General features: G+C 39.6%; 1 protein-coding gene across 7 annotated transcripts in view; it reads right to left on the reverse strand.

The window, feature by feature from the left end:
• Positions 1-1823: 1823 nt before the first annotated feature.
• The window catches only part of LOC125009066 (discs large homolog 1-like protein), a 101210-nt gene continuing 90025 nt past the window's right edge, over positions 1824-13008 (reverse strand). For 6 of the 7 annotated variants that reach the window (XM_047586610.1, XM_047586613.1, XM_047586614.1 and 3 more), the window contains 8 exons: positions 12459-12474; positions 10974-11015; positions 10587-10637; positions 9476-9577; positions 7481-7653; positions 7238-7347; positions 6218-6309; positions 1824-5184 (listed from right to left, as the gene is read on the reverse strand). In XM_047586610.1, coding sequence (XP_047442566.1) covers positions 5078-5184; positions 6218-6309; positions 7238-7347; positions 7481-7653; positions 9476-9577; positions 10587-10637; positions 10974-11015; positions 12459-12474 — 693 coding nt within the window. In that variant the 3' untranslated portion in view covers positions 1824-5077. The remainder of the gene's footprint in view (positions 5185-6217; positions 6310-7237; positions 7348-7480; positions 7654-9475; positions 9578-10586; positions 10638-10973; positions 11016-12458; positions 12475-13008) is intronic. The other variant, XM_047586611.1, reaches the window with a different exon arrangement.

Below are 13008 nucleotides of genomic sequence, written 5' to 3' on the forward strand. Positions count from 1 at the left end.
GACTTGTGAATCAGCTGTCGAATCTTCTCTAAAACACGAAAACCGGAGGGCTGAAGTTTTTTTTATTTTATTATTTTTTTCCACTATGTTGTCACTGAAAACAGCTTGAGACTACACTGTCCCTACAAAACTGTTGAACCAGCTGAATTGTTCTTATTGGTCACGTACAGCAGGCTCTGCGAGGTGTGCAGGCAGTATAACTATAAAGACGATTTTGTAAGATGCTTAGAGATCATATAACAATAGTTTTGTTCTGTTCACATCCTGTGGCACCCTACATGTCAGCTTGATTTGTTTTTTAATCCATCTACATCCCTTACCTCCGATAGCCGTTTATTGCAGGATATTTCCCGCTAATTACCGGATTATGGGCCACTTGAACTCAAGGACTGGAAGATCTAGAAAAGTGTGATAGTGCGAACCTTGGACCTGACATAAAGAGAAAAAAAACGCCTCTAGATATTTGTGAACCTCCAGAATAACTGACCTCAGAAGTGCTTTGCTGAATAAAAAAGGTAAGCTCAAATTATGTTCAAATATGTTTTTTATTCCAGGTTTTGTAATGTTTTAAATTAGCGTCCCTTTTCTTAAAAGTTGCTGTTTATCATTATTGCTAATTTATCATCGTCTGCATGCCCGGGAGTATTTTATCTCATTTAGTTTGTCAGTAATTTCAAATATTTCTTTAAAAAATGTATTGAAAATGATATTAATTATTATTAAATACAGGTATAATAAAAACAGCATACAATTTGTAAATGTGAAAAAGTGCAAGTATAACCTGGATAGTCTTTGTACAATTCTCACATCCTGTTTCTATAGCACCAAATGAAACTTAAACAGAAAACTGACACTTGAACATATATCAGCAGTATATTATATTAACACACACGCTCCACGCCGGTGGCAGCATGAAGGGAGGTGAGTCCACGATGCTGGAAATCACTGTTAAGCCTTCTTTGCGTGTCACGGGCCTGACTTAACGAAGCATCGCTGAAGGGAGGTGCCCACTTGAAAACCCCAATGATGTGCAGCATACTGCATACTGCTGTTGACTAGACTAGGTATCTGGTGCCTTCTTGTTGGTTCCTAACTGGTGGCTGATTGCTAGTCTGCTGGTTGGTTTTTCAGTTGGACTGGTCTTCTAAATGTGTTTAGTCTGGGAACTTGGAACAAGGGATTGTAACATCTCATCCTGTGTAATAATGAATGAAATAATCCTTGAAAAAACATTTTTTTGACGTGTGTTTTAATGTTTAATCTCAGTCTAAGTCCCATCCACTAACATGAGGAGGTGGAGTTTATGACCTATGCTGCAGCCAGTCACCAGGGGGAGCTCTACTTGCTTTGGCTTCACTTTTAAAGAGCAGTTTCGCCGTCCAGTTTTATACAGTCTATGCTCAAGATGAACTGTAATAACTAGCTATACTGAGGTGATTATTCTTCTTCATCCTCAGCATTACTGTTTTTCTTTTTTGTTGTTGGTGTAATTTAGTTGTTAATTTTTCATAAACTGAATCCAAATATCAAACTTATGCACAACCAAAACTGCACTGTGACTGTAGCTCAACTATGTATTCAGTTGGTTTTCATGATGGGCTTCATTAATGTTAAATTTTAGTTACATTTTTCCCCCCACAACTTATTTTTATTTAACTTAACTTAAATGAATATTTTCTACTTTGTGAACGTAAATGTGTTTTTAAATTTAGTGTGTGCCCCTGTGCTTTGTGTTATCTTGTGACCTTTGACCCTTTTGGACAAAAATGAAGTGATAAGGGAAACACATCAACACATCAACAGAGACCACTACAAACCCACAGTAGAGGTGAACGTAAAGGAAAATATATTGATATTTGCAGTTATCATAGAATATTCACATTCATACATGTTCCACGAACAAAAAGAATAATCATCTGTGATCGTCAGTCGAGGGGATTTTCGGTAAATCTCAATAAAGACCTTTATTTATTTATTTATTTATTTTTTGTACCAAAATAGGCAGTTAGAGCAGGGATAAATATTATAATATGTTAGATATAGATCCATCTCTGTAATAGATTCTTTGCATCAGTGCTTTACTCTAACAGACAGTGGCATGGTCCCCTGGCTAAAAAAAAAAAAAAAAAAAATCACACAGCCGGAGTCATACAGAGAGTCTGGTTCTGTCATCTGACAAACACCACACATCTACTTGAATCAGCGACAACTACAGATGGAAACAGATTTAATTTAGCTGGACGTTATGTGAGTAAACATTAAAGCTTCCAAAGCACATACTGTCAAAAGTATTCAGTATTTGGGAATAGGAGCTACTCTGTTGACAGAACGGTCTTTCTGTATGTCTCTGGTCTCCAGTCAGCTTGGAGGAGTCGCCTCGGGGTTGAGGATGGAGATGAGGAGGGGATGGCGGGTGGCTGACAAGGTCCATAAAGGGGCTGTGTCACCAAAAGCATCTTGGTTTCTCAGATGTTACACTTGGCGGATAAAAGCAGCGAATTTAACCAAAACGTAAAAAATAAAAAATAAAACGATTGGGTTTTTGTTTTTAGGACACCTAGCAAGTGGAGTTTGGGAAATCCTCCTCTGAACAGGGGATCTGGACTGAGATATAATCTGCAATCAATTTACAGTCTTAATTTCTGTCCCCATTCACATGTTGAGACTGGAGCTTCTGACTTATAATAAATTATCACTCATTAGGGAAAGATGACCGGTAGCAGATTAACAGATGCTAGTCAAGTGAGCTTCTGGGTGATTATACCCACAGATGTTCTTGTTTAAATACCAACTCCCCCCTAGTGTTTCAGAGACGGCTACCTCAATGAAGGGAAGAACGTCTTCAAGAAACCCTACAAGTTCAGTGGCCTTTTATTTTTAGCATTTCTGAGATATCTGAGATATTTATATCTGAAGTAGGACTTGCTGGCTTCTCATACCAGACATATGGCAGAAATCAATAGGATGCTCGTGCAGTTCCTTAAAATTAAATCAAACTTAATGCTATTCTGCTAAAAGTTTATGAACAATAATAAATGCTCAGAAACTCCATGATGCACCTTTAAGTCTGCTGCCTTCAGTTTGTGGAAACGTTGAAATGCTAGTTAAGTGCTCGGGCAAATATTTGATCTTTCAGCGCAGAGACCACACATCTGTAGGATCATAAAAATACCTTAGCTGGATAACGGGTAAAAAAAAAATAACATAACCATAACTGGACCATGCAGTAACATATGTAGCACTGAGATCATTGCTGTTTTATATGCACTGGTCTAAAGGCTTCAATCCAGAGTGGAATAAAGGTTGAAACAGAGCTAATGCAATGGAGCCTGTTCACCAGACACTTGATGTCTTTAAATACAACAGAAAGACATATTAGCAAGTGAGGTTTGGGGCTAGAAACCATCTCCTGTACCTCCTTTGAAACTACTATAATAATCACTGAATGAAAACATGAGTGCATTGTATCTAAAAACCAGAAACACTGGGACGGCATCAGCTCGCAGCGTCGCCCTAAGATGCTTTCAGGAAACCAGCCCTCATGAGTGCAACTACAGTAAGGAAGGAAAGCCGTAACGATGATGATTATGATCGTGATGATAGTGCCGATGAAGAAGATGATACACTGTTTAATGTCTGAGTGCCCGACGAATGTCACGCGGCGGATAAGGAGGGAGATGAAGGCGTGTGACAGAGAGGAGGAGGAAGAAGAGGTGTAGGAAAAGCAGAGAATCTCTGTTTGGGATGAAGACTCGGACCCGAGATTCCTAAACTGAGAATCTGCACCTGTATTTATCAGTTTACTGAGTCGAGTTTTGAATTTTTTTTTACTATAAATCTATCAAATTCGTATTTCTTAGAATGCAGTGTTTAGGAGCACTTATACAAGCTGTTCAGAAACAGCTAAAAACACTAGCTGTAGCTCTATGTGTAATTTATAATACGGCAGCTTGAGCTTTTTATTTGAAGATTTAATACATTTTCCACAGCAAGAATAACGGTGCGATTTCATGCACCCTTGTCTGCAGCTGCAGCCAATTTGACTCCGTTGTTACCGCATTTGTTATTTACTATAAACACATTAGACTGCTCCAATCGTTACTTTTATGGAAGAAAGAAAATCAGAAATGTGATTAATACAGACTCAGAGCTCCCAATGCAATCCAACACCATCATAAAGTTTGTATTAGGCTCTCCCAAAATAACATGCTGATGGACTACTTCATCTGTCCGAATGCAATCTAATTCACTTTTCTGTTTGTAACAGTGTTGTAACAATATTAAAAATGATCTCTGTGACACAAACTCTAAATCGTTTATAATTCTTCTTCTTGCTACATCTCCAGCCAGCGGCTGCACTATAGTTTTATTTCGGCCCTCGATGCCAAAATACAGGGGCACATTCTAATTATAGTAATTGTTTTTTAAGTCTGGAGACGGTTAAGGGGGGTGGGGGGTGGAAAGAGAGGGATGAGATATGAGAAAAAGTAAGAAAGATACAAGAAAGAGACTGAAAACGGGAGTGGTGCAATGAGAAGAGACAGACAGACAAGGAAGGATATCAAGATTTTGTCCCAAAAACATGCTCTTAAAGCTACAGCGTGCAAAAGTCTGCCTCTTGGTGACAATATTATCATTACAAACCCATACATGAATGCATTACCCTTCGTTAATATGAAAACAACAACGACAACAACAATAAGAAGAACAATAATGAAATCAAATCAGATAATGGTACATGTCGCCTTGATTTGAGCCACCTCCTTAAACATTAAGGAACTGAACAGTAGAAGGATCCGCTGATAGGCTGCTGGACAGACATGAGCTCCTCCCACTGCAGGAAGTAGCAGTCCCAGATAGTCCCAGCCTCGTCTGACTTCATGTGCTTGTGTGAATATGCAGTGATGTGTGTGTGTGTGTGTGTGTGTGTGTGTAATAGAGAGAGACAGAGAAAGAGGGGGAGAGAGGGAAGAAGAAGAAGAAGAAGAAGAAGAAGCAGGCTGATAATAGAAAATTAGGAGGAAGTGTGGAAAGTGTGATGCGTGCATGAATATATGTCGTCTATGTGTGTGTCTGTTCAGAGTCGATCCTTGGTGGGGACCCAGATGTAAGGACCAGACTGCTCCTCGACGATCTGCTTCACCTGCGAGTAAACCTCCTCTAGAGACGAGCCCTGGACTATAGCTGCACAGGCAGAGACACAGAGAGAGACAGAGGGATGAATGACCGACAGATGCATCAACAAAGCCAGATAATAGCTCCTCCTGGAGACCAAAAATAGAGCTAAAAGGGAGATAACGACTGAAATTCAGTCACAGTGTCCCAAAAATCAAAAACAGTGTCCAAATATCCCCCAGTCTGTTACTGCCATCTTTAAGAGCAAAGAGCGATTACAATGTTAAAATGAAGAAGTAGACGGTATTGCCATCTCACCTGGAATTTGAAGCATACTACTCAGGATTTTCAAAATTGCAATGGTAAATCCATACTTTGTATACCATTTGCATCGTTTTAACTATAAGTGTTGCTCGCTTCATGAAACTACATGAAACTAGCATCATTAAATAAATTATATTTTTAATTTTTGAAGATTCTAGTTTGGTCTTGCATGCAATTCATAGTTGAATAAAATATTCTTAATACTTCAATCAGGGTTCCTACACATATGAAATTTCAAAATCCCATACTTTTTCCGGACCCTAATTTCCAAAAGCTCAGTAAAAAACAAACAAACAAACAAAAAAATAAATAAAACTAATTTATGGCATTTGGGTAAATAGTTGTGTGTCATGTAAATAAATAATGGAATTATTCTTTTCATTATTCATATAGAACAAACCCAGATAAAAAAAACAGACTGATCATTTTATTTGTTTTAGATAACGGTCATGGAAACGTGAATATTTTTCCATACCCCTAACTTTCACTTTCCATACTTTTCCAGACCTGGAAATTTAAAAAATCTAATTCCATACTTTTTCCATACTTTCCATACTTTCATAGGAACCCTGTTTTACTTTACCCATAGTTATCCAGCCACACATTCTATTGGTGCTAATGTAGCTGCGGTCTCCTGTAGGAGACTATATCTGCAGGTCAGGAGCAGCTCATAAAAAAAGTGACTCTTGCTCCCATTTCCACACAGGATTATCACATTTGCACAGAACATTTATCTTCACACAGGACATAAATGTAGGACACGTGTTGGGTGACGAACCGGTGAAGAACTCTGTGAACTCCTGCTCCAGTTTGACGGCCCTGTCGAAGGTCTTCCTCGCCTGCTCCTCAGTGAAACGCTTGTTCATCTCTCTGCAGAACGAGAGACGTTACTAGTGAGGACAGTGATCCACCAAGATAAAGACAGACAGAGGACGATAATGCAAAGCGTCTTTTACACAAATACAGACTGAATAACTGCACGGATTAACATTTATTATCAAGGAAAAACACAACCCGGACATAATATTCACATGTTAGTAGTAAACAGCTACACGTTACTGGCAATGGTTCTTAAATTATGCTACTTAAATTTTATGCAAAGACGATAATACTTCAATCAAACATGTACAGAATTTTACAGAACAGCTGACAAAAAAAAAATCTAAATTTAACATTTTATTGCAACATTTTGCAACATTAAAATCTAGGAAAATGCAATAAAAAAGTATTAGCAAAAAAATGTACAAAATTAGCACATGAACGAATGTACAAGAAGTAGAGACAGAAGTTAAAATTATGGTTGAGTGTGTGATCATTTGCTCTGGAACTGTAATGTATTATTGCATGTGCTGTAATACATAGTATTGTAAGTACTGCAAGGTTTGGTGATACCTAGCAGTTCCTGCAAGGTATCACCAAGTCTTCACCAGCCAATAGGCAGCGTGCTGACATGTCACTGAGCTGGCAAATTTTCAAATCAGTGCTCTTACATAAGCTCTCATAAATGTTATCTTCTGGTCTGACTTGATTCACATTTCCTGACTCGGACCGTGTGGCACGGACAGAAATGTCATATTGGCTGCTAAACTGAACAAATGTTGAGGTTTTAAATTTATTGGACAACAGAAGAAAGAAGCTTTTGAACATCTACAGTTAAATGCCATATGCCCAGACTCCTTACTGCTCATCTGTGAATTGAGAGCTTAAAAATGACTGAGCACCCAGTGTGAGACTGTTGGGTTGAAAAGCAAAGTGTTGTTTATGTTACGGTGATGGTGTTAATGTTTATGTCACTCACAGGATGTTGTCGACATTGCGTGGTCTAATGAGGATAGCGATGGGGTGGAGGCCTGCCATCTGCAGACGCTTTATAGCGTTCCCTGATACATCCAGTATGCAGTGTTTACCCTGGGACAGCAAGAGAGATGTGGAGGTAGTCAGACAGATATACGCCCTTGGACAGTCAACACTGTTTTTCTCTGTCCTTTGCAGTTGTTTGTCCTCTCTTCCTAACGTTTCCCACTCATTCGTCTTGTCTCACCTTGTCTGCGACCTCTTTGACAGACTGTATGCTGGTTCCATAAAGGTGGTTGTTGTACTGCCCAGCCTCAATGAACTTGTGTTCCTGGATCTCTCTCTCCATGAGCTCCCTGGAGGCCATGAAGTGGTAATCTCTGCCGTCCACCTCGTAGTCTCGTCGCGGCCGCGTCGTATCTGAGGATGATTTCACACAGATAAACTGACTGCATCGTCATCATATGCATCTGAAAACACATTTTACTGTGGCGGCTAGATAAAAAAATGACAGGAGGTTCAGGAGGTGGCGAGTCTATCTAACTTCTTAGGGGAAACTTTTTTGATGACTTCAGCAAAAAAGAAAAAAAATGTCTTGGTATGATTCGTTTTAATGACTGATTAACGTGGCACTCATTTGACCTTCAGCTTTTAAAGGGATACGCTACCCCTATGTGAAATTTAGCCACTCACCGTATTCCTCAGAGTTGGAGAAGTGAGAATGGGCATTTTTAAAAATCGGCCCAGGCATTGTCCTAAGCCGGCAGTGCAGCTGTTAGCATTAGCTTAGCATTGGTGCTGTAATATAGTATTGCCAATTAGCCAGTGATTTGCAAAGGTTAAAAAAAACTCAAGAAATGTCCTAATTACTTCTTGTGACATGTACCATATAGATATAGGCTTGGGGCTATATTCTGGCAAAGACACCACACAGCACCTGAAAACCCCAACTTCCGTCAATAGCTAAAGCTAACAGCTGCGCTGCTGGATTAAGACAATACCTGGACCGATTTAAAAATGCTTTTTCTCACTTATCCAACTCCGGGGTGACTCAGTTTCATACAGGGGTGGCGTATCCCTTTAAGCTTCGCCATCGTTTCTAGCTCTGGTTCCCCTCAGGGCTGTGTTGTTTTTAATCATGCACACAGTCAGCTGTAGATCTTCAAGAGGGCAGTAACATGGTTAGTGACAGCGCCCTGCTGTCTCTTCTTCCGGATCCACAGTCTGATCATGGCTCCGCTTTAAATGATTTTATTAAATTGCCTGATGACAACTTCTTGGATCTTAATGTAACAAGAACGAAGGAGTTGATGACTGATTTCAGAAATAATAGTGCAGAGCCAAAAAACGGAATCTGTCCAAATTGTGGAAACTTATAAATACTTGGATCTCATCTCTCATGTCAAGTTGGACAAAAACACAGAGTCACTTGTTAAACGGGGACAACAAAGAATGCACCTGATGCGGACGCTGGACTCTTTTAGTGTTTCTAAAATCATTTTATGTTCCTTTTATCATTCTTTTATTGAGTCTTTTAATGTTCTCTCTTTCACTTGTTTGTGCAATGGTCTCTCTGTGACGGACAAAAATATTTTGAATCAAGAAGTCAGAGTCTGCTCCAAGATCACTGGAGACCAGCAAACAGACCTGAGTGTCCTCGCGAAAAACGTCCAGTGGTCCAGAAAACAAAATGCACAATGATTCAGGGAGACCATGTCGCTTAATTTAAATTTGTTTCCCTATCCTGCTTACTCATTATTTATTCTTTTCCTTGTTTAAATATGTATTTTGCATATTTGCACATGCATGAGATCACTGCTGGGAAACCATTAGTCAATTCATTACTGACGACTGAGAGGTGAGTGGATGACGGTCTTTAATGTTTGTTTTATTGTGCTGGGAGCTGTAAACCGAATTGCCCGCATGGGATAAATAAAGTTTTCTGAACTGAACTGAACTGAACTAAGCTTTCAACTAAGGTTTTTCTTTGGGATCCAGAAAATCATTTTCAAGCTCTTTGTCAAGTAAGTGATAACCAGCGGGAGCATGACTGCTGGGCCTTGGTTTAATATAAATGTGATTAAACGTTCATCATATTTTGGTGTTTCTGCACCGTAAGCATCACTTTATAGTTTTCATTATGTTTTAAAGGTCACAGTTATAAGGTTGCACTCCGTGCCAGGTTTCAGTACGTTGAATATATCACTTTTATTTGAAAAGGTTTTGAAGTGCAGAAACTCACGTGGGACGCAGGAGCCAAACTTGTCGGGGAACTCGGAGATGAGGTCGTCGTTGATGCGATCTTTCATGGGTCCGAGCACGATGACAGGTCGTGTGTAATTAACTGGGAATTGACGAACGGAGAGATTGAGCCATGAATAGACACAGTAAGTGGAGTTAAACAATAAACCAAACTAATTAGATTTCAGACGAGTGTTGTCTTTACATCAGGTTGTGCCTTTCCCGAAGTGGCAAATCATTTCATGCAAGTTTAAGGTAAGAAAACCACACTGTTTGAAATGATCATGCATCAATATTTGGATTGAAATAAAAAAAAGAGTTTTAAAAAAAAAGTTCACTCCAAATGATGAGCAAATAGTGACTGCAACCTCCAGGCCTTTAAAAAACGAAGCCAACAAAAACTGCAGTTACTCTTTTGGCCACTTGAGGGTCGCTCCAAAAACGAGTCAATACCCAGAGACATTTATGTTGGACTGTCCAACTTTACAGCAGAAATAAACATGTTTACACCCTGGTAAATGATGAGCGGTGGCACCAGCTGCACACAGGCAGAAAGACAGCAGTAATAATGGATGCTCAAATGCAAGATTTGACCATATGGAATCAGTACAGTATATTAATAAAAAAAAAAATGAAGCTATGTATAATTAGGGGCACAGTCATTAAGCTTTGAGTGACAGGTTGGCGGCCTCATAAGCTGCTAATTAGAACTTTAAGTCCATCATTAGGAAATCTATGCGAGACGTCACCTCAAGGGTTTCTTCATCTGTTTATGCAGTCAATGGTAATGACTGACCCACCAGTATTTCAGTGCGGGGGAAACAAGCTGCAGAAATTTCACAATCGTCTAATTGGGTACCTTTTTCCCTATGCCAGGCAGTTTTAAAAAAGTAAAACTTCAGATAGTTTGTGGGCCATGCATCCAGCCCACAGGTAACCAGAAACTTAATATGTGCACAAAGAAGCCTTTCGCAGTCAGATTCATTTAAAAAAACAGCACATATTATTCTGAACACAAGTTTCTTCCTCCAGTATTAGAACATGACACTTCCCAGAACAAATAATAATTAAAGCTTGAATACATAAAATGAGGATGAGGAGTTAGGACTGACCTTCCTGCTGCATGACAGGTTGGTAGGTGAGCAGGGCCTCCTCCTGGCCAGCTGTTCAGACAAACAGAAACGACGGACACGTTTAAACACGCAGCGGACAGATTCCTGAACACATGTCACACTCTCTCCCTTTTCCACATTCGGAGCAGACTTCTTCAGCAGCTCTGGAAACAGCAGACCGGAGGACACCAACACACCAAGCACATGCACATGAGACCGCACTAGTCACAGCACGCAAGTACACACCGGGGAAAAACGCACACGGACCAGCAGCTACAGCAAGTAGCTGAGGTTTGGAAAAAAAAAAAATAAAAATAAAAATGTGGTAGGATGGTGAGGGAAGAAAGAAAGAGAGACAGAGAGAGACAGAGGAGGGTCTAGACTTACAGGAACTACTCTCACTATCGCTGGTGCCAGAGGTTACCAGCTCTGGAAGGACAAGACAGGTCAGAGTCAGCCACACGTACATATACAAACACACACATGTACAAAGACAGACACAAACTTGCACATAATCACTTAGCGACACATAAAAGACACAATCATTCACATTCTATATCTGAGTATTTACTCTACACTGAAGGAATGTAAGTCCTGTCTGAATGTTACAACCTCCAGATCACAAAAGTGAAACACAATATTTTCCATTTCTACTCTATCACCCTACATTAGGTAATTACTCCTGACTGTTTTGACTGACCTCACCGTGTTGGACTTTTCCCTGATGGGGGATTTGTTAAAGACGTGGAAGACGAAGTAGCAGAGCCCGTCTAACTCCACACCTCTTGTGATAGAGGATGAACTGAAGTGCTCCTCCAGTGGCACAGAAGACATTTACATAAACTTGTTTTTTTTTTAACAGTACTGTTGCTGGTGCTGAGAAAACTGAACTTCAAATGAGGTGTCTCTTAAAATAGCACTGTGTGTTTAAGCATTATGATTTCCTTTATTTAAAACTAAGGTGCCAAAACGAAACCGGAGGACACATAAAAGGGACTGGAGATTTTCTCCAGTGACTTTATTTCTTCCTCCTGTTGTATGTATCGCTGATGTAGTCATGCATTTGATTAATATTTAATTGTTATGTTATTTGATACTACAAACTGTATAATGCTGTCACTTGACTTAACTTCAGATACTAAACATATACTCAGTATCTCTCATAAAACTAAACTTGTATACCTTGTAACAGAGTATTTTTAAACTCTGCAATTGGTGCTTTTGCTAAAACACAGATTGACATATAAGTCTGTTTGTAAAGTGTGAACATTTAAACAGGTTTTGCCTGCTGTAGTTGTTCATGTTTTAATTGTACATTTAAAAACCTTTTTCCTGATTAACTTCCTGATTCCTTATAAGTGATGAAACCACACACGTCTGTCTTAGCTAAAATACATTTAGAATTGAATTTACATTATTTTAGTGTAAAAAAAGGCTAAAAGGCTAAAAAAAAAGGATAAAATTCAAACACAGTGACATCCACTTGTTTCGTAGAATCTAATTTCATGAAGCCTCAACTAGTTACATTTAGGAAGGTATTATGCAAACTACAGATTTCATTGACAATCTTTTAAAGGAGGATGTCACTGAACAATTGTTCTATAACTACTGAGGTTTTCCCTTTGGCGCAGGTTTACTTTTTCAGACTTTGTGTGTGCCGCCATATTGTCAGAGGAATCCAGAACTATCCGTTCCATTCACACTCTCCAGTATATCTCAGCGCATCCTTCTCCCCCATCAGCAAGCACAACAGAAGCTACAGAGGCTTTATATTTGGAAGTGAAACTGACACTGGATATTAGTGTCAGATTTGACTGGAGGTGGTGTTACCAGTACTGACCAGCAGGTGTCACTGATGGAGAAAATACTTACCTTTATCATCTTGATCCTATACACGCAGACAAAGAGAGAAAGAGAAGATCATTAATCACCTCGCTGAAGATGATCATAACAGTATCTTGACTGTTATCAGAAAAAGTCTTATTTGAAAGCTCATGGGGTCTCACGCAAACTCACACAGAGTTCGAGCGAGCAAGACTAATTGCAGTCTTTCTCAAAGCATGGTGTCAGGAGATCCACCGTGTGTGTGTGTACGTGTGTGTGTGTGTGTGTGTGTGAGATAATTTTTAATTATCATCTCTTTACCATGCAGAGCTGCTGATTGCAGAGTTGCTGATTCACACGGTGTGAAGAAAACAGAGGGAGAGTGAGAGCTAACAACACGGTGATATCAATAGCTCTTGTTAAACTCGTGTGTCAGCTCTCATTAATCACGCTGGGCGAGAGTGCAGTGGTGAACGTCACGCTGCTGCCTCACCTCTCAACTCAGACTGGAACTTTTTGCAATCCAAAGACCTAACACGCAAGTCTGTGCACTCTGGATAAGTCTTTGATTACGAGTTAACATGCTACATGTGCATGC

The sequence above is a fragment of the Mugil cephalus genome, chromosome 6 (assembly GCF_022458985.1).
Source record: "Mugil cephalus isolate CIBA_MC_2020 chromosome 6, CIBA_Mcephalus_1.1, whole genome shotgun sequence".
NCBI lineage: Eukaryota > Metazoa > Chordata > Actinopteri > Mugiliformes > Mugilidae > Mugil > Mugil cephalus.